The sequence below is a fragment of the Gymnodraco acuticeps genome, unplaced genomic scaffold (assembly GCF_902827175.1).
Source record: "Gymnodraco acuticeps unplaced genomic scaffold, fGymAcu1.1, whole genome shotgun sequence".
Lineage (NCBI taxonomy): Eukaryota > Metazoa > Chordata > Actinopteri > Perciformes > Bathydraconidae > Gymnodraco > Gymnodraco acuticeps.
Window position 1 is genome coordinate 23,100 of NW_022992177.1, and position 20,431 is coordinate 43,530.

Sequence of the window (20,431 nt, forward strand, 5' to 3'; positions counted from 1 at the left end):
CAGGCATGACAGTCGACCCATGTTCAGGGGAGGAGGGTTTAGTTTCCTGCACGCCTCGACGTAAGAGAGACGTAAGCGACGCCACCTCTTAGCTCCGAAGCTCTTGCCTCGAGACCGACAATTTTTTGGAGCTGGAAGTGAACCCGATTCCGGAGCTAAGAGCCGGCGCCGCTGCGGTGTGAACAGGAAAAACGGGCGCTTTTCAGGCTCCAGCTCCGAGCCGGAGCTGAAAAAGCTCTGGTGTGAAAGGGGCATCAGGTGTTTTTCCACAGGCCCTGAAAACTGCAGTCATTAAACCGCTCTTAAAAAAGCATAATCTAGACGCTTCAGTAATGAACAATTACAGGCCCATATCAAACCTCCCATTTCTAGGTAAAATCATTGAAAAAGTAGTCTTTCAACAGTTGAGTAATTTCTTGCATTCAAATAACTGTTTGGATGTGTTCCAGTCAGGATTCCGTCCAAACCACAGCACTGAGACTGCTCTTGTAAAGGTCTTCAATGACATCCACTTAAACACAGACAGTGGCAGAACTTCAGTGTTAGTATTATTAGATCTCAGTGCTGCGTTTGACACTGTTGACCACAACATATTACTAGAACGAGTAGAAAACTGGGTGGGACTTTCGGAAACAGTTCTAAATTGGACAGAAACAACTTTGTTTCTATAGGTAAATACAAATCTGAGTTGACAAATATGACATGTGGGGTTCCTCAAGGCTCCATCTTGGGGCCTCTTCTCTTTAACATCTACATGCTACCACTGGCTCAGATAATGAAAAACAACAAAATAAGGCTGCAGCCACACGAGGACAAAAACGGCCGTTTGCGTTACTGTTTAGTGTCATATAGACCATTCGGCCACACGAGGACGACCGAATACGGCACTAAACGACTGAGGAAACGATAACGGGTCCCAAGGTGGATAGAACGGCATACGCAACGCTCTGTGGGGTCAAACAGCTCCGTGTGTGCGCCCTATACGATCATTTTCTGATAATGATTGCGCAATAGCCCCGCCTCTCCCCACCTCCGCGTACCCCGCGCCATTGCTGATGTGTTTCGCCACCAACAACAACAACAACAACAACAATGGCGGATCGCAGAGTTGCTATCGTGCTCCGGACGCTACTGATCATGCTACAGTTCTTTGTGCAACATCTACAGCAGACTTACACATCCGGGGGGGATCTTACTCGCTGCTTTTGTGGATATGTACTGCAGCTTCAGCGATCATTTTCTAATAATGATTGCGCAATAGCCCCGCCTCTCTCCACCTCTGCTGCTCACCCCCGCGTCAAAGTAAACTGCTCACTGAATTCAGATTATTTATCTTTCTCTCGATATGGACATAAACGCGAGTGAAGTCTAATCTGACAGGACGGAGACACCTCTCAAACTACCTAGTTCTAAATATTGTAACGTTCCCCAAGATGAGTCGGAGACAGGCTTGTAGTTATTAGGCTTTAATAACTAGTAATTTAAGACAGATGATAACAGGTCAAGTATACTTCGTGGGTTCTACCCAAGCGGCAAACTGTGGGGTAGAGTCGGGAAGCCAATACGGAAGTGCCACACACTGCAGTTCATATATTGGCCGATAGGCGATGGCTGCAGAAAGGAGCAATTTCCATAGACCCCCATGTTAAAATGCCCGATTTTACAGCAGAAAAAAACATGTTTCTACCCCTGGCTCCATACATTTTATTATCGATATAGTTAGATTCCACCTTCATGATTATGGATCTGTGAGTGAATTGTTTTCTAACGCGACCCTTTATATTTATATTAGGTCTTAAAGTTTGTGCATACATTAGGGCGTGGTCACTTTGATTGACAGATACGTGCCTCACTGTCAGCTAACAGCAACTTGTCCAATCTGCTAGGCTACAACCATAGAGGCTACAACGTTAGTTAGTTGTAGTTACTGTACTTGATCCTTTAGCTGTGTTCGTGGTGATCGTGCCTGTTAGGGAATATTGTTACAAATACCAGATAATTAAAATGTCGTGCTGTGCGCTTGAATGTACTAACAGATCTTCCAAGAAGTCTACTTTCAGCTTTTTTCGGTGAGTAAAATGATAATATTATACATGTTAACCCCGTTAGCAGGTGTTTGTGTGCTTGTTAGCTTAGCCTGTTATGTAGCTTATTAGCCAGCTAAGGACGTAACCCTTTATACAGTTTAGTTTATGATTCAGCCTTGGGTAAGACTTTTATACTATATGGCTATGACGCCCATAATGCTAAACGGGAGCAAATGTTAAAAGGGGTGGGCCGCCGGAGTCCACGCCGCCGAAGCTAACGGGGCTGCAGGGTGCTAGCTCGCTAGCGCGTCCCGGCGGCCGTAGCTAGCACCCTGGGGCTCCGTTAGCTTCGGCCAGCGGCGGAGTCCGGCGTTATAACTGGAGATCAAGGAATGCATCGTAACGCGGACTTGGTTCGCCTGCAGCCCGCTGTAGTATTAGCTAAATAAATGATGTTGAGCAAGGCTTATTAAGCTGAACACCGCCACAATTATTCTGCTATGTATCGGTACTTATTTTATTGTATTAACGTGTGAATGACAAGCATTAAGAATAATACCAAATAGCTAATTATCTTGCAGATTGTCTCGTTTGATTATGAATGTAACGTTTATATAGTGGAACTACACTGTTTTATCAAAACCAAAGTGCCACGCAGTGACTTGGTATGCATGTATTTCAGCAGGAAATGTGCAACCTAGATGACATTTACCAACACAGACTATATAGAAATATTTGTAAAAGTTGTTCATGCGTTACTAAGTGAATATGGCATTAACCCTCCTGTTGTCTTCGGGTCAAATCTGACCGATTTACTACTTTCATCAATCATGTTTTACATTCGATTGATACTGAGAGCATGTTAGCTTAGCTTCTTAGCCTGACTCGAACGTCACGCTCGTTGGCAGCAGGTCCCGCCCTGTCCCGCCTCAGCTCCGCCTCTTTGCCCTTATTTGGAGAAGGCGGGAGTTAGACTCTGTCGACACCGTCGAGCCGTTAGTGGCCGACTCCGCCTACTAAGGGCTTCACGGCAACTCTGCAGAATCCTATGGGTGACGTCACGGACCCTACGTCCATTTATATATACAGTCTATGGTTCTACCGCACACTAACTTATTTCCTAAACCAACCACAAGATATAGCACTGTCTACGTCACAACTCCCCGCCCTCCCCCGTCCGCTCCACCAACCACAGGCCCGCACCTCAGCCACCATCACGGTGCAGCTCTATGATTGGCAGAGAGACGGGGGATGCCTAAGTGACACCCTGAGTAGCCTATCAGGATCGCTACAATATGTTTATTTTTACTGTTGGCTGGGTCACTCATTACTGGATCAGCTGCTGCATGAGACAGACACTGGCTCTGTCCGAAGAGAGGGAGGAAAAAGAGAGGCTCCGTGTATTTTATTATTATATTATATAGAGTCGTTATTCATTTGTTTTAAAGCTCAATAAATAACAAAGAAGACCTTTGACCGGCACTTTTATAATTTTGTCGGAAGACTGGCAAAAAACTCTGCCCGGTTCCCTCGGCCCCCACCGCAGAGAATAAACAGAAGGGCAACCATGACAACAATGCTTCTTTGCTGCTTTTGTGGAGGATGTTACAGCGCCGCGTACAGGCTCCTGCATATGTACTGCAGCTTCTCCAGCGGTTGGAGCTAAACGGAGCGGTCTCGTGTGGGCAGACACTATCCAGATAACTATTGCGTGTGGACGGAAGCTTGTTTGCGATTGCGTTTGCGTTAATCCTATGCGTTTAGCCGTTTTCGTCCTCGTGTGGCCGGGGTCTAAGTTACCATAGCTATGCGGATGACACACAAATTTACATAACCATTTCACCAGGAGACTATTCTCCAGTTAAAACACTGAGTAAGTGCATTGAACAAATCAATGACTGGATGTGTCAGAACTTTCTCCAATTAAACAAAGACAAAACTGAGGTAATGGTTTTTGGAGCCAAGGCAGAACGTATACAAGTTAGCGCTGAGCTTCAGTCTGCAATGTTCAAAACAACAGATAAAGCCAGAAATCTAGGTGTAGTCATGGACTCTGACCTGAGTTTCAACAGTCACATTAAAACAATTACTAAATCAGCCTACTATCACCTAAAGAATATATCTAGGATTAAAAGACTAATGTCACAGCAGGATTTGGAAAAACTTGTCCATGCTTTTATCTTCAGTAGACTGGACTACTGCAATGGTGTCTTCACAGGTCTCACTAAAAAATCTATCAGAAAGCTGCAGCTGATTCAGAACGCCGCTGCTCGAGTCCTCACTAACACTAAGAAAGTGGATCACATCACTCCTGTTCTGAAGTCTTTACACTGGCTTCTTGTGTGTCAAAGAATAGATTTCAAAATACTGCTGCTGGTTTATAAAGCACTGAATGGTTTAGGCCCAAAATACATTTCTGATCTTCTGCTAAATTATGAACCATCCAGATCTCTCAGGTCTTCAGGGACTGGTCAGCTTTCTGTCCCCAGAGTCAGAACTAAACATGGTAAAGCAGCATTCAGTTATTATGCTCCAAATATCTGGAACAAACTCCCAGAAACCTGCAGGTCCGCTACAACTCTTACTTTTAAATCCAGGCTGAAGACTTTTCTTTTTGTCGCTGCTTTTAATTGAAACTGAGCCGTTGTGTTCATCAGTAAAGTGGAACTTCTGTGTGAACTATTCATATCTTAAACTGCACTGTAACTTTTTATTCATGTGTTTTTTCTTTTAATGTTTCTTTTATTATCTTTTACTGTTTTTAAATACCTTGGTCTGAATGTCTTTGATTTTTGTAAAGCACCTTGAATTGCCTTGTGTTGAAAGGTGCTATAGAAATAAACTTGCCTTGCCATACAGTTTTTGACCATACACGGAACACACACACAAGGAGCACACACGGAACACACACACAAGGAGCACACAAGGAACACACACACAAGGAACACACAAGGAGAACACACACACAAACACAGGATTACAAGCAAAGGTATTGTGTAAACGGTAATATCGTGTGGTGAATATGGAAAGAAGCAAGTAAATGGAAACCAGTAAAATGGAAATAAATGGACTGTTTCAAACTGGAAACTTTGTTTCTGACCTTTATTCGGCAGCAAACTTGTGTGCGTCAATTACACCCACCAAGCGGATCCTCAGAGGCTTAAAGCGTTGGCTTAGCCTCTACAGTCCCCACAAGTATAGTAATGCTCTGCCTGCCACACACACACACATTTGAATACTTTATTTGGTTCCACAAATTATATTACATAAAACAGGGAATCAAATATATCGGGGCCAAGCAGCACAGAACACTTAGGGGAACACATGCATCTCCTTCTCCACACGGCTAAGCTGCCAATAATAGCTGAAACAGAGCAATATTTGGCAATTTGTTTGGCTTTTCTCTTTGACATTCCAGCAATTCTCAGACCAATCATGGTGCATTTATATACATGACCAAGACTTCCGAATATAAGTATGCTGTATCTACACTTGTACCCAAAGCTGGTTATCACATCGAGCAGTGGTTGGTATTTGATATACTTGTCCTGGAAAGCCTGGTCCATGTACAGGTCAAAGGCACAGCCTACTTCTAATATTAGCACCTCCCTGTGGTTGGTGTCAACAAAAACAACATCAGGTGTATTTGGGATGTTAGCAAAGACATCATTGGTAAAACCAAACCATTCTGGTAGCACTCTAGCGTGCTTGTACATTGCTGTGCTAGATGGTAAGATGTTTCGTACCGCATCAGACACAATGTCCACAATACGGTCATGACGGGCTATGTACAGGCGTTTGTATGCATTACATCCATTTGTTATGTGTGCAATAGATTCTAGGTGTTGTTGTGAATCCTGATGGTTTAAACAGAATGGAGTGTGAATGCGAGGGTACCAGGTGGACAGATTGTACTTAGTGGGTAATACCTGCAGTCTTGCTTTGATGGTAAATGTCAGAACATCCTCACCAACAGCGGCGTTCTTAAACACTGAGTGTGAGACTGAGTGGTCAGCAAACCCCAAACAGGCTAGCTTTCCCTGTAGTCTGAGTCCACACCAGTTCCACAGTCTCTTCCTGAGGTGTTGTGATGTCGGCCTTCACAACCACACTGGGGTCAGTGATCAGTTCATCAGAGACGGGGACTTCAGTCTGTGTGTTGAGCCATTTCAGCTGGACTCCAGTCCGATCGCAGAGGTCATTGAGATCTGGCCAGTCAGACCAGACCCCGAAGCCCCTGGCCTGAGAGTCCAGTTTCCCAGAGTCTTTCCTCCTGAAGCCGAGGAAGTTGTTCTGGTCTGCGCTGGCTAGGGGGATCTTCCTTCTTTGTAGATCCAGCAGGACGCAGGACGCAGGACACGGACACACACACACACACACACACACACACACACACACACACACACACACACACACACACACACACACACACACACACACACACACACACACACACACACACACACACACACACACACACACACACACACCACACACACACACACACACACGGGGGGTGGTCATTGAAAATGTGTTCTGATATGTTCTTCACAGAAAATGAGCCAAGGCCATTGAGTGTGGGTTTGAAAAAATAATTTATCATATCATTTTTCTTTAACTAAATAATTAAAACGGGTCCCACAGATCTGAACACCATACAGATCAAATAGCAACTCCTGTGCTAAATATAGCAACAATTATCTATTTCTTCCTGAAAATATGAACATTTCTCAGCACTGTGGCTGTGGTGTAAGAAACGAGTTCAGACAATCAAATACAGAGATCTCTGAACCTAAATGTGCAGCATGGCCGGCAGCTCAAAATGAAATGAACTCAGGTGCAAAACATTTGAAAATATTGATTACCATAGAGAACATGTGGTTGTAACAAAAATAAACACATTGTAGTAATGTGAAAAAAGAGAGTAATGGCCCGTCCACACAGCGGCTTTGGAAAAAGCTTGCCGGCGGGCGTGTCTGAAGCTCGACCAACAACCAATCACATAAATCTCCCGCCCCTGACACACAAGCAGCGGTTTGATTGGCTAGAGCTTGTACTGGCATATGAATTGATTGGCTGACGCTTCCACCGAAAGCTTCAGAAGATTCAAAAGTTGAACATTGCTCAACTTTTGCAGCCTGAAACGCCAGGAAAGCTCCGCTCTGCTTCCCACAATGCAGTTCGGCGAAAAGTGACCTCACCCCATTCAAAGTGAATGGGCAGAACCAACGCCGCTGTGTGGACGGGCCGTAAGGCAACAAAGTTTGTTATGGAAATGTCTAGCATTACTATTTCACCGTCAGTCTCTTGTAACAGATGCAAAGAGCAGAAAAGCAAAGTAATAAGAGAGGGAAGAAATGATGCAACAAAGGTCCTTGGTCTTCAGGGACTGGTCAGCTTTCTGTCCCCAGAGTCAGAACTAAACATGGTAAAGCAGCGTTCAGTTATTATGCTCCAAATATCTGGAACAAACTCCCAGAAACCTGCAGGTCCGCTGCAACTCTGACTACTTTTAAATCCAGGCTGAAGACTTTTCTTTTTGTCGCTGCTTTTAATTGAACTATTCATATCTTAGACTGCACTGTAACTTTTATCCATGTACTTTTTTCTTTTAATGTTTAATTGACAGCACTGTAACTTTTATCCATGTATTTTTTCTTTTAATGTTTATTTTATTAGCTTTTCTTTTTAATGACTGATTTTAAATGCCATTTTCTTAATCTCTTTCATTTTTTGTAAAGCACTTTGAATTGCCTTGTGTTGAAAAGTGCTATATAAATAAACTTGCCTTGCCTTGCCTTGCCTTGGTAGACATGATGTGTGACTGCCCCTTATTGTTTAGACTGTGTAAATGCAGCCCTTTCTCTCAAACACACTCAAGACAAACACACAGTCCAACAGTAACACATATACGTAAACCTAAAAATATCAGTGCATTCAATGTCTTCAATTCTGTGCAATTAAAAAACATGTTCACCATCTTTGAAATGAGAACTGCATCCACTGCTCCTCCTGAATAGTTTGAGAGGAAATATCTAACTAGTCTAATACATATTACCATGATTGTTTCCAATTGTACTTGTGTGGCATCTTCTAAAATCCTAATAATTTTTTTTTATTTTTATAAATAGATCAGCAATGGAGATGATTTTTCAATGATATCTCCCTCTCTTTCTCTCTAATCGGACTCTGCTTTAGTCCCCGGAGCTGACCGGGGAACACCAGTAGGACTGTGTTCAGGCCAGAAGGGGGACTCGTGCTGCAGGGGGGTGCGGCGAGGGAAGAAGGTGTGCTGGAAGTCATAGTTGAGCAAGCAGCTGATGGAGGGCATGTAGATGTCAGCAAAGCGTGAGAGTCGGCGTGAGAAGTAGGTGGGGTTGTGGTACGTCCGGAAGAGACTCCCGAACTGAGGGTTGAAGATGTCCTTCGTCTGTGCTCTACCATAAAAAAATAACATTGATAGCGTCAATAGTAGATAAGATCTGTCTGCAAGATCCCAGATTTTCGTGATTGCCAAAGTAATTATATTTAATACCTCATGTCTTCTCTCTCGCTGATCCACTCCTCCACGACAGCTTGAGATGCTGGATCCCTGTGAACCTGTTTGGGAGAAGTGCAAAATGTTAGGCACACAACTCTTGGAATAAAGGCAAAAAGGGAAAGACAAATGTTTTGTAAAGTCTCCTGACCTGCATCTGTTCAATAAGTCCAGTCAGCGCCTGTAGCCAGGCCATCATGTGCATGTACTCCTCTGTGTTCATGATCTTAATCTCCTTCCTCAGCTCAGGGATGATGGCGCCCGTCCTCCAGCCATGTTTCAGAGTCAGATCCTTCAAAACAAAGCACCAGAATTGAAGAATGTACCCATTCGTTGATACACGTGTTTTTACATTTAGGGAATGAGCAATAATAAATGTAAAGGAGTGGTATAAACAACACACAGTAGATGGAGAAATAACACATATCATACAGTACAGCAGCCTGAATGTGAGGGTATTGCTGCTGTTATAACACAGTGTCATCATCACAATGATGATTAACTGGTGGGACATCTATGACATTAACCTTGTCTATACCAGCCATACACACAGCACATCAGCAGCACAACTGCAATGTCACACTAAAGATTTGCTTTTGAAATTGGTTGCAGTATTGCCCCTAAAGCTCAAATAAATAGGTGACCAGTAGAAATTGCTAACAGCAACCATTTAAGCATTTAAGACTGTAACAAGTACGTAAGTAGGGCGACTGAGAAAGCCTTGCTGATTCAGTGAAGTGAGAAGATGTTTCAGGATTCTGCTGTGTACTTAAATATAGCTGCATGCTCTGTAACTCCTGAGCAACTCCTGCTTCTTCTCTGTGTCCAATTGCAGTAACAATCCCCGATGTCCATCTATCCTACAGTGGGGCTGTGGCGGTGTAACACCATGTTCCATCTTTCTTAATAAGCAGGGCGACATGTTTGACAGCCGGCTGCCTGCCACCAGCAAGGCAAAGATGTAAACTCCGTATTTCATTATCACCATTTACAGCTGATCAGACACATTCAGTCGTTATGGATCTTACTTTGTGAGTTTATCGAGATGAGGGGCTGCTTACATCAGGTTGCTAGGTTACGATGTAAATTAGGTGCAGGGATGCCCACTACTGTAGATTTGGTAGGTGTCAGGAGACAGTGACACTCATTAAAATGCCTGTCAACATACTTTAATATTGTTTTAATATTGTCTGCTTATCTGTATTATTGTGTTGCATTGTTGGAGAAGCCTGTGACCTAAGATATTCAATGACATAATTACTCTGTAGCTATGTTAGTTTGACAATAAAGAACCTTGAACAAATGCAGTGCTACAGTGACTGTGGTTTAATGCATTCCTACCCAGTTATTTTGATATCTTTGTTCTGTTTCTAACATCCGCTCAGTATCTCATTATGTGCTCTTTAACAGAGCGTTAAGATTGAGACTGTTAACTCAGCGTCGGGCCTTTCAATTTAAGAGAAAAACACTTATCTTAAATGGAGCATGGCCAAAGCGGGGTTCCCCTCTTTGTTCATGATATGGTAATCTTTCATTGTACAAAGTTTTGTGTAGTTATAATGAGCACTTCGTTGTGATCATGCTGCTTACTGCCAAGTCACTGTAGATGTGATCACCAAAGTAGAGCACTTTGGATCCTCCCCAGCCGGTGAGTCTCAGGAACTCATAAAGGTTTCCCTACAGGCATCAAACACACACAAACAAAAACATATATTTAAAAAAGCTGTATCCAGGATTACTAATTCAAAACATTTAAACTAGCATGCATGGAAAAACACCTGTTTGTAGATCTTCCCTTTCTCCAACTTGTGAATCCTGTCCCACAGCAGTGCACCTTTGTCTGTCACTCGTCTGAAAGGTCTAGAGAAAAACACACAGAGAAGAATATTAGCCAATGTTGATCGCTCCCAAACAAACATGCACCTTCTGTGTAACAGTATGAAACAAGGTGTACTGGTAACTTCTGGCACAGTGAGGCCTCTAGTGGAATATTAAAACACAGCATGGACACAGTATGCCTTGTCTTGCTTACTTCCTCCTGTCGTTAAAGAAACCCGGTTTGTCGGCCTGAACGATGACAATATCAAACAGGTCCCGCCAGTCCTTCCCTACGATAAAGTTCATTCCTCGATCCCTGGGAAAGATTAAAGAAAGTATCTTGTCAGCAACTTCTTATGAGAGTACGGTAACAAACATTTTGTGAATCAAGTCTGACCTTACAAGATGAACATAGTCACTGACAGGGAATAACAAACACTTTGATGTGTGGTTGCCTATCTATATGTTGAATGGCACTAATTAAATATTAGCACATCGATACAAGATATTTTTAATTAATCACAGCAACAAGCACTCGCGCTCTGTTTCCTCACACTTACACAAAGTCAAATGGGCTGTTGGTAATGAGGAACATCTTTTTTCCATGCTCAGCCAGCTTCTTCAGAACAGCATGGCTCTGCTCACCATAGCAAATGTATTTCCCTGAGAAATAAGAAAAACAAAGATAGTGTGCAGTGGATAATTTGGACAGTCAAAACTGCTTTTTATTTGTAAATCAGAGCCTCATTATTTCCGTATTAGTTTCACATGACTTGTCAACAATTCAAAGGTCAAACTAAGTAAAGCAAATCAAGGAACATTACCGATATCTGCCTCCACTGCGCGGTACATAATGCCTTTGACGTGAACATCTCTAATGGCTTCCTGTGGAGAGGAAAGAGTAAAGCCAGTCATGACTTAATGTGCCAATGTTAGCATTCAGCTCCAGTAGCAACACTTGCTCAGTTTATAAACGGTTGACTTGGAGGCACAAAAGAAAGTGCACCTCTGAATACAAATTAAATATGCAAAAAGCAGACAATAGTTGAGTTACTTTGGTGACACAGTGAGAAAGTTTCTCTGTATCTTCAGAAGTGTATTTGAATCACTGAACGAGTAAATAGACCCTTCTTTGTGAAGTTGTACATTTAAGGGCAATTTTAAAAGAGGTTTATCATTTACAAAGATGATTGGATGAATGCAAAAATAATAAGTAAACAAAAGGGGTAATGCTGAATAATGAATCAAGCATGGCAGGGAAACATGAGATTAAGCAGTCTGTCCTTGGAAAGATATGAGAGGCACTCGAGGAACTGAGAGTGTGTGTGAGGGCTTTTAATGACAGTGATCATTCAAAAACGCTGCAGTGTCACACAGAATAGACAGGACCAGCATGACAGCTGCCCTCAAAGGCAGAACAAAGCGCTGATTTCTCTCCCCTCTGCCTCTGAAGCGGCAGAGCCACCAGAGAACAGACGCAGATGGCTGGAGGCGGACTCACTGGACTAAAATTAGACACCGGTTTTCAGAGCTAAAATTAAGATGTGATTGAATGGCTGGTGTATTACATCACACTGCAAACATGTAAACGTTTATGTAAATGTGGCTGGATTTAATTTCTTCACATGCATTGAACCCTGGGAGATACAATAACTGGGGAAATGAGTGCCACTGAATCAATGTAATGCAAATGTTGTATGCTGAGTTTCCAAACTGTTTATCAAAGAAGGTTTATTAATAGCAAGACAGCTCACCTTCACGTCTTTGTAGAGATGCACTGGCTCATAGTCGATATTGTGCCTCATGAAGAAGTCGTTGACACAGGACAGCAGGGTCATCTCAGGCAGGGAGAAAATGTCCATGAACTGCTTCATGGTTTGGCCATGGGAGCTCTGAAGGACAGTGATAAACAGCATTATATGTTGTTGGTTGTATCTCTCTAGCGCCTGTCTTGTCATAGATAAGAGAGGAAATGATCACCTTGCCATAGAAGTCGCTCATGTTCTCTAGAGGTACATGGCAACCTTCATACATGGCAATTACTTCCTCATCAGGAACTGGATCCAGACCTCTGATAAAGAAACACAAAATAGAAAGTCTTTAGACAAAAATATAATTCATAGTCATTTTTAGCGTCTGCAAACAACTAAAAGTGATGATAAACCATAGAAAGGCTGTAGGTTGTGCTAGGGCTGCTCGATTATGGCAAAAATCATAATCTCGATTTTTTTTGGGTCAATAATTGATATCACGATTATTAAAAACGATGATCCATTTACTTTGAAAACATACATTTATTGGAGAAAAAAATTTGACCAGTATGTTTTTAACAGTTGATTACCCTGAACTTTAAGTATAATTCAACTGAAAAACCAAAAAAAAGAATAAGAAAATAAGAAGTCCTAATAATAATAAAAAGATAATCCTTTTATTTCGATTACGTTGTTTTCGTAATCGTTGCAAGCCATAATCGTAATTGCGATTAAAATACTATTAATTGAGCAGCCCTAGGTTGTGCTGTCTTAATTGCTAAATAATTGTGTTTAACTGTCTAAATCTGTAGCCTGTAGAGAAAAGCACATTACACTCAGTGTTGTGTTCATTTTACATTTCAGTTTATGACTCTATAGCTCAATGTGAGGAGTAACACAAATACACAATGCAAAGTTACCTGTACACAGTTCCCAACTGGATGTAGTGAAAAGCATCTATCTTCATCAGCAGTCCCTGTTTAAAATGATTAATGTTCAACAAAATGTATCATTAATAAACAACACGTTTCGGTACAATGGTTGTAAAGAATATCAAATTGTCCATTTCTGAGTGAGAAAAATAAAGATCTTCTCACCTTCTGCACATCATAGTGAAGTCCTCTCACGGCAAAATTAGGAATATACTCATAATCTCGCAGACCCTCTGGATACTGATATAAAAGAAAATCAATTATTATTATTTTAATAACAGAAAAAGATAAACTGAATATTAAAATAATTGAGCAAAGGAATAAACCACAAGGTTAATACATAAGTCAACCTTCAATATGTACTGGAGGTAAAGAAGCTACTGCTGTATGATAAAACAAACACGCAGTTTAAATGCAGGGTGTTTCAACCTGTAGCTCTCAGTAGCATCTCTCTACTGTATATGTTAGTGCATGTGTATGTGTCATCATGTGTGTGCATGTTTGTGGAAAAACTGAGTGACTCCTCAAGGGACTAATAAAGAGTACTTTTTTTAACACTACTATAAATCTCTTTGCTACAGGATATCTTAGGTTATTACTATACGAGACATTCTTCATGGCAAACATTAAAATACATGATTCTTTATGGTCTTGTTTTGTGTTTGGCTCATTTAGTTTACAAATACATTTCAGCTGTAAATAATATTTCTTTCTGTATCTGGAAAAAAATACATTTTAAAGTGCTAGCTTTTAAGATTCACACACTTAACAAACACACACCCTGTGGTTAGTGATAAGAATATCCCGTGCTATGTTGAAGATCAGGGTGTGGAGGTTCCTGGAATAAAACGCCAGGGTGTAGTCATAGTCGAAGCCATAGACCTCTGTGTCTCGGAGGCTCATCTCATTGTTGGCAAAAATGGTGTCAGGGTTGACTGCATTGGCGGTAATGGCTGGGATCAAATCTAAGAGGAGAAAAACACATTATTCTGCAGCCTTCTTAAATCTGGGTACATTATATATTGCTACGACAGGAAAGCTTATATTAGGAGAGAAGTGCATCGATCTTGTGTGGCATACAAATTGTTTTGAATAGGTGTCTGAATAAAACCAGAACACACCAACATGCACCACCACATTAGACTGTCAACTACAGTTTAATCCCATTCAAATAAGATAAGATCAAATGGATCTTTATTGAACCCCATAGGGAAATTCAGGTTTTATAGCAGCAACAGAATAAGAAGGAAACACATGAGAATATACATGTAGCACACATGAGAACATATGCAGGGATATTACCAGCACTTTCTAATGACTGAAGGTATGCACGATGTATACTTTCAGTGTTCAGTAACTTACTATGCATAATTCAGGAGAGCACACTATTACATTTAATAATTCAAACTTTAAAGAACAGGCCTTCAGAGTTTGTTCATTCTCTAGCAAAAAAATACACCAGTGGAAAACAAAAATAGATTAACTCTGTTGTGATGTAAACATTTGGACTTTTTGGCCACATGTGGGAGATGAGTAGTTTTAACTTGACCTAATATATCAGATTGTTATATACAAAGTATTTAATGACCACGATTTTGATCATTCATGGCTGGGGTTTATGTTAGCAGTGCACATGTGGATAATGTGTTTATTGTTTACAGGCTGTAAATGTAATGCTGTAGAACTGGTTAGTGTACTAGTCTGCTGGAAACATGAGTTATAACAGGGTTACAAGGCAGCGTTGTTTACACCGAGCTGTCATTGCATTGTATGATAGTGTCCCTACCTCCAGTCTGCCTTTTGGTCTCATTGTAAACAGACCTGAGCCTCTCGGTCATGACCTGCCCGTCTGCAGAGCTGCTGCACACACATGCTGCGTAGTTTGTGCTTCTTGGTTGGTGTGACAGGAGTTTACCGACCCCATGCGCTACTGCACCGAAATTCCGTTTCCATACGAGAGGTGTGAATGGCGGATGGTGTAAACTCTGTAATACATTACAGAAGAGAGACGCCTTCTGTAGAAAGTCCTTGTGCTTCAGGAGAGACGCCAGGGGTGACGACAAGGGCGCCATGACTGTGCTCTCTGCGGGGCTTACCGGGTGGAGGTCGCGGTGGACTCGCAGACAAACACATGCACTGGACGAGCTCTTCTGTAAATCCCGAATATGTCGGTCACTGTTTGCTCACTACGTCACTTCCGCATTTGTCTACGTACCAGTAAAAGCAGCCAACCAGCGAATCAGAGGCCGGTGCGTCTGTCTGGAGTCCAGTCTCCTCCTACTGAGCTGCTGCAATATGTGAACAGAAAAAGTGGTGAGGACAATTTCTCCAGATTTAACATCAGCATAGCAGAAGACAACATATTTCCCCCCACCTGTGTGTTGAACCGTTGAACCTCGAGCTCCTGCATGAAAAACCAATGCATAGACCTCTGGATCATCAATATGTTTTTAATACATTGAACGCCACACAACTATTAGTCTTGCTGTGATGTGATTTTGAGTGAATGTGTACCTTTATGCACACAACGAGCACACATGTATGGAGGACAGAACATGACATTCAAAACAAATTAATAGATGCGTAAATATAAAATAAATGCAGGAATAAATACAGGAATACAAAAATACAAGAATACTATATTCGAAAAAAAAACAGAAACAAATAAATGTGGAAATAAATACAGGAATAAATAATCACAAGAAAAAAATAATAAATACAGGAATAAATAAATATATGTGGAAATAAATACAGGAATAAATAAACACAAGAACAAATAAATAAATAGGGAAATAAATGAAAAATTACAAGTTGAGAATAAAACTGAACATCTCTGAATATCTTTAATGTATTTCTACATTTATTTTCACTTATATTAATATATTTATTAATGTATGTGTCACACAGTGTTGTTTTGTGGATACAACATTTATAACAAATGTACTTTCAATTGCTCTGAAAGTACACATGTCTTTAACAATCTCTTTGAGTTGCTATCATATTTTATTTCATTTCCTCTCACTAGTCTGTATAAACTGTAAAGCCCCCCTGAGACAAAAGTACAACAATAATAATACAATAATATTAATAAAATAATAAAAATAATAATATAAATTAAGAAGAAAATAAAAAAATTATGAAAAGAAGAAAATAATAAATAAATAATTATTCAATAAATAAAAAATAACAATAATATAACATATAATCATACAAACTAACTTAAAACAATATATATAAATAAATGTAGTATGAACAAAAATTATAATAAAAAGAAAATGAAAATGATAAAAAATAAGACTTAAAGAGCCTGTGACAGCATCCCAACAACTGTTGTGCAATGAAATATTGGGCTACTAGTAATCTCGAACCGTCAGTTTAAAAAAGAAAAAGCGATACCGTTCCGTTAAATATCAATAATTTCGAACATCGCGGGGAAATTCCTTCGACTCATTTTGAAGTTTTGGGGGAAGCCGGAAGTGACGTCAATGCGGGAACGCTTCACTGTGCGGCGAGAGAGCCAAACACGGACAAAGTGTGTTGTCATGCGTAGAAATGGTGAATTACTGGGTTTAGGCACGTTAATAACGTTTTAATGAAGTTGACTACAGTATATTCATATTTGTCAGTGCTTTCATGTCAATTCGGCGAACATATGATACATTAAATGATCGTGAGAATGATGATTAAAAATCGTTTGTTTGTGCCGATCTGCATTTCCTGATGAGAAAACCACCCGATGCTTTTTGTAGTTGTAGTACACCAACATGGATTAAACGTGTGGTTTTTTCACCACAATGTTGGGGAAATTAATGGATAAAATGCACGGATTATTATTATTATTATTCCCACTCCGATCGGGACACCAGGTCCACCGTTTCCCCGCAGCGAGGCTCCCCCCGTTGACAGTTTACCTGGGCTGGGTGCAGTGCCGAAGTGGGCCGGTCGGATAAGTCACTAGCACATCCCCCATAGGGCGGCGCGTGAGGTTCAGGTTTGGGAAGGCTAAATAACTTGTTTTACCTGACGCTGCCCGCCTCCGTCGTCTATAGAAAAGAGATCAACTCAGTGTGCGGAGTTTAAATCTCTCAAGTCATATTACAGGATAAAGGAAATACAGTTTAAACTGCCGTATGCAGAGAAGACGCCGACGTGTCGCACTTATCATTCATATTACATCATCAATCAGATCGTCGATCATATAATGTATCATATATTTCCTTATCTGAGTCAGCTTCTCCAGCCGTATCTGGCCGTGCAACACTTACAGTGTCACATACTGTATGCAGAAGAGAAGTATTATTTTAAGCAACACATTATGTTGACGAAACACTCGAGTCAAATGTAATTAAAGTCAGATCCACTCGTGTTTTAGACGTGAACGCGCTCTCAGCTGGAGAGAGAAACCCTGGCTTGATTTACCGAGTTGATAACCAGCGTCGTAGGACCGCTTAGCGAGATCTCGTTTGTTAGTTTGTTGTTGTTAGTTTGTTTGTTACTCAAACATATCCAGGGTCTGTTGAACTGGCTTCGTAGTACAGGGCACAGGTGGCTGGCAGCGCTAATGTCAAAGACACAGACATTGCATTATATTTGTATTTTACCAGGATGCAGTGACACAAATATTTACATATTTACATTTACTATCTACAGCACCCGCCGCCCCTGACATCCCCCACTCCCCCTGTTGACAATTTACTAGCGGTACCGAAGTGGGCCGGTCGAGAGTCCCGGGATGATTTTTAGTCCCACTGGCTACATGACCGTATGATCGCCCATATTCAGTGCTGGAATTGGGCCGGTACTCACCGGTACGCAGTACCGGCACTTCTGGTTCTGACCCATGGAGTACCGGCACTTCTTGCTCAGTACCGGCATGCTGGCGGTACTCCGGTACTCATGCACCGTGCCAGTACTCAACACTCTCCCGCCGTTCTTATTATACATCCATATATATATATACAGCCGCCCGGTACTCAGTAGATGCGTCATGAGGTGCCGAACGGACATTCTCATCGCTCTAACCGCTGGAGTTTCACAGCGGCTGTCAGCTGTTTACTCCTGTCATTCAAACAGAACGTGCTGGAGAGGGGGCGGGGCTTATCTTCTCCATGTAAATACTGTGGTGGAAACGACTATGTCAAAATTAACCTATTTGACCGTGATTTAATAGTAATACACGTTTCAAAATAATAATAATAATAATAATGCCGAAGTAACAACATACTGAAAACTGTTAGTAAAACCATGTTTTAATGCTTTACAATTTACATACCTAGATGCACGTGTGTTGTGTTTATGCAGTGCAACTCCCACCCAGTGGGTGGCTATGTAGAGTGATAGAACAGAGCAGGCACGCCCCCGAGAGAAGGAAAGCAAGTCACGTCACAAATTAGCATTTCTAAAATGTTAGCGTGGATTAATAAAAGTGCAAAAAGACAGCGGTTGTCGCCGGAAGAAACTTCAAATACAGAGAATGCTGTGCCTGTGTTGGAAATTGTGTCTGATGGGGAGCTTTCTTTGGTTGATCCTCCTGCTCCAAGTTCTAGTGCATTAGCATTAGCACTAGCTCCGCAGCCTCCTCCAGAGCCTCTAAAGTTAGCTGCTGCTGGCGCAACTGCCACCACCAACACCGGGCAAAGCGATGCACCTGACTGCTGGACAACGGACCAGGTGCAATATTTTTGCAAGACCAATGCATGGCTCCTTCTTAAAGATAAGAAGCTAGGATGTCGGATATGCAGAGATGTCAAATCTTTGGGAATACACACTGGACAAGGACTGAAACTGTCAACTGAATGGGGTGAGTGTGCAGTGTCTCATTTCGGTGTTGACAAGGGCAAACAACAAGCTAGCCTGAGAAAAAAAAATCAAAGAACATAAAGAATCACAAGCCCATGTAAAAGCTGCTGACATCCTTACATCTGCTTCACGTGAAACTATTCAACATCAAGTGCAGTCTATGCATAAATCTGAATTAGACACCACTATCAGAGTTTTTCGAACGGCATATAAAATTGGCAAACATAGCCGGCCATTCACAGACATGCCAATTGATTTGAATGTACAGAAACTGAATGGGCTGAACGTGGGCAGGGTTTTGCACTCCAATAAAACCTGTGGCGAAATCATCGACCACATAGCTCATGAGCTGAAGAAAAAAATGGCAAAAGACATTACAGAAAACCAAAGAAAACTCTGTGTTTTGGTCGATGAATCTACCACTATTAGTGGTAAAACGGTGCTTGTTGTGTGTCTACGCTCAGCTTTAGCTGATGCTGAGCCCGAAACGTTTTTTTGGGAGCTGATCGAGTTGGATGGAACAACGGCTGATGACATCACAAAGGCGTTAATGGAGTGTCTTGGAAGAGATTTTAACGAGGACTTTTTAGGTCAGTGTTTCGTTTCTTTTGCATGTGATGGGGCTTCAGTCATGCTAGGGAAGAGAACAGGCGTTGCTACCCAGTTGTGTAGTAAATTCCCAAGCCTGTTTGTGTGGCACTGCTCCAATCATCGTCTAGAGCTGGCAGTTGGGGATGTGGTCAAGGAGGTCTCAGGGCTCAATCATTTCCAGATCTTTTTTGACAAACTCTATTCCTTGTTCAATGCCTCCCCCAAAAATCAGAGGCAGTTAGCACAGTGTGCGCAAGCAGTCGGACAGCGTCTCCTGGTGATAGGGCGTGTTTTGTCCATCCGCTGGGTGGCTTCAAGTGAAAGGAGCGTCAGAGCAGTCTGGGAAAACTACCGAGTGCTTCATGATCACTTCACAAATGCTGCAAACGACACGAGCAGGGATTCCAGAGACAGAGCAAAGTACAAGGGCCTGGATGATGTGCTCACATCTGCAACGTTTGTCAGCAATCTGGGACTGATGTACGATGCGCTCACAGAGCTCAGCGACCTCTCTCGGCAACTCCAAAAAAGAGAGATGACACTGCCTACAGCAGATAGGCTCTTAACTCGAGAAATACGAGTTTTTGAATCCATGGTCACCATGCCTGGCCCACACATGACTACAGTTCATACAGCTCTAGCTGAGAAGTCCTTCAAGGGTGTTGCCCTGCGTGAGAATGGCAGGCTTGTACAGATTCATGCAGGTCAGTTTTTCCGCAGTATGGTAGAGAATCTGAGACACAGAATGACTTCCACAACCTCCTCTCATGTCAGCACAAGATAAATCCCATTACATGGCCGGGAGGCCCGGGACAATCAGCTAATCCAGGACATGAAAGTTATCCATCCTGGAAGTTGGCCTGAAGAGGAGTTAGACGTACAGTATGGGGACGTAGAGGTGCTACGTTTGTGCGAAGTGCTGAAAGTGGACAGAAGAGAGACTGTTCAGGGCTTTCGCGAATACAAGGAAACCAG

General features: G+C 41.9%; 1 protein-coding gene across 1 annotated transcript; it reads right to left on the reverse strand.

Annotated features, from left to right (window-relative positions):
* Positions 1 to 6,598: 6,598 nt before the first annotated feature.
* nt5dc3 (5'-nucleotidase domain containing 3) lies at positions 6,599 to 15,255 on the reverse strand. The gene is made up of 14 exons (XM_034205013.1): positions 14,853 to 15,255; positions 13,847 to 14,031; positions 13,232 to 13,306; positions 13,055 to 13,110; positions 12,364 to 12,454; positions 12,138 to 12,275; positions 11,208 to 11,268; positions 10,944 to 11,046; positions 10,598 to 10,699; positions 10,344 to 10,425; positions 10,156 to 10,242; positions 8,717 to 8,857; positions 8,563 to 8,627; positions 6,599 to 8,464 (listed from the first exon to the last, which is right to left on the reverse strand). The coding sequence occupies exons 1-14, from the start codon at positions 15,136 to 15,138 to the stop codon at positions 8,206 to 8,208; spliced, it is 1,731 nt and encodes a 576-aa protein (XP_034060904.1). The 5' UTR covers positions 15,139 to 15,255; the 3' UTR covers positions 6,599 to 8,205.
* Between the last annotated feature and the right edge of the window lie 5,176 nt (positions 15,256 to 20,431).

What these genes read in the sequence shown, in the direction of transcription:
- nt5dc3 (XM_034205013.1), bottom strand. Translation starts at nt 15,138, where the DNA reads ATGGCGCCCTTGTCGTCACCCCTGGCGTCTCTCCTGAAGCACAAGGAC. An exon ending in CGCAGTGGAGGCAGATATCG is followed by an intron (nt 11,047 to 11,207) that starts GTAATGTTCCTT and finishes CTTATTTCTCAG; the next exon opens with GGAAATACATTTGCTATGGT. An exon ending in AACAGCCCATTTGACTTTGT is followed by an intron (nt 10,700 to 10,943) that starts GTAAGTGTGAGG and finishes AATCTTTCCCAG; the next exon opens with GGATCGAGGAATGAACTTTA.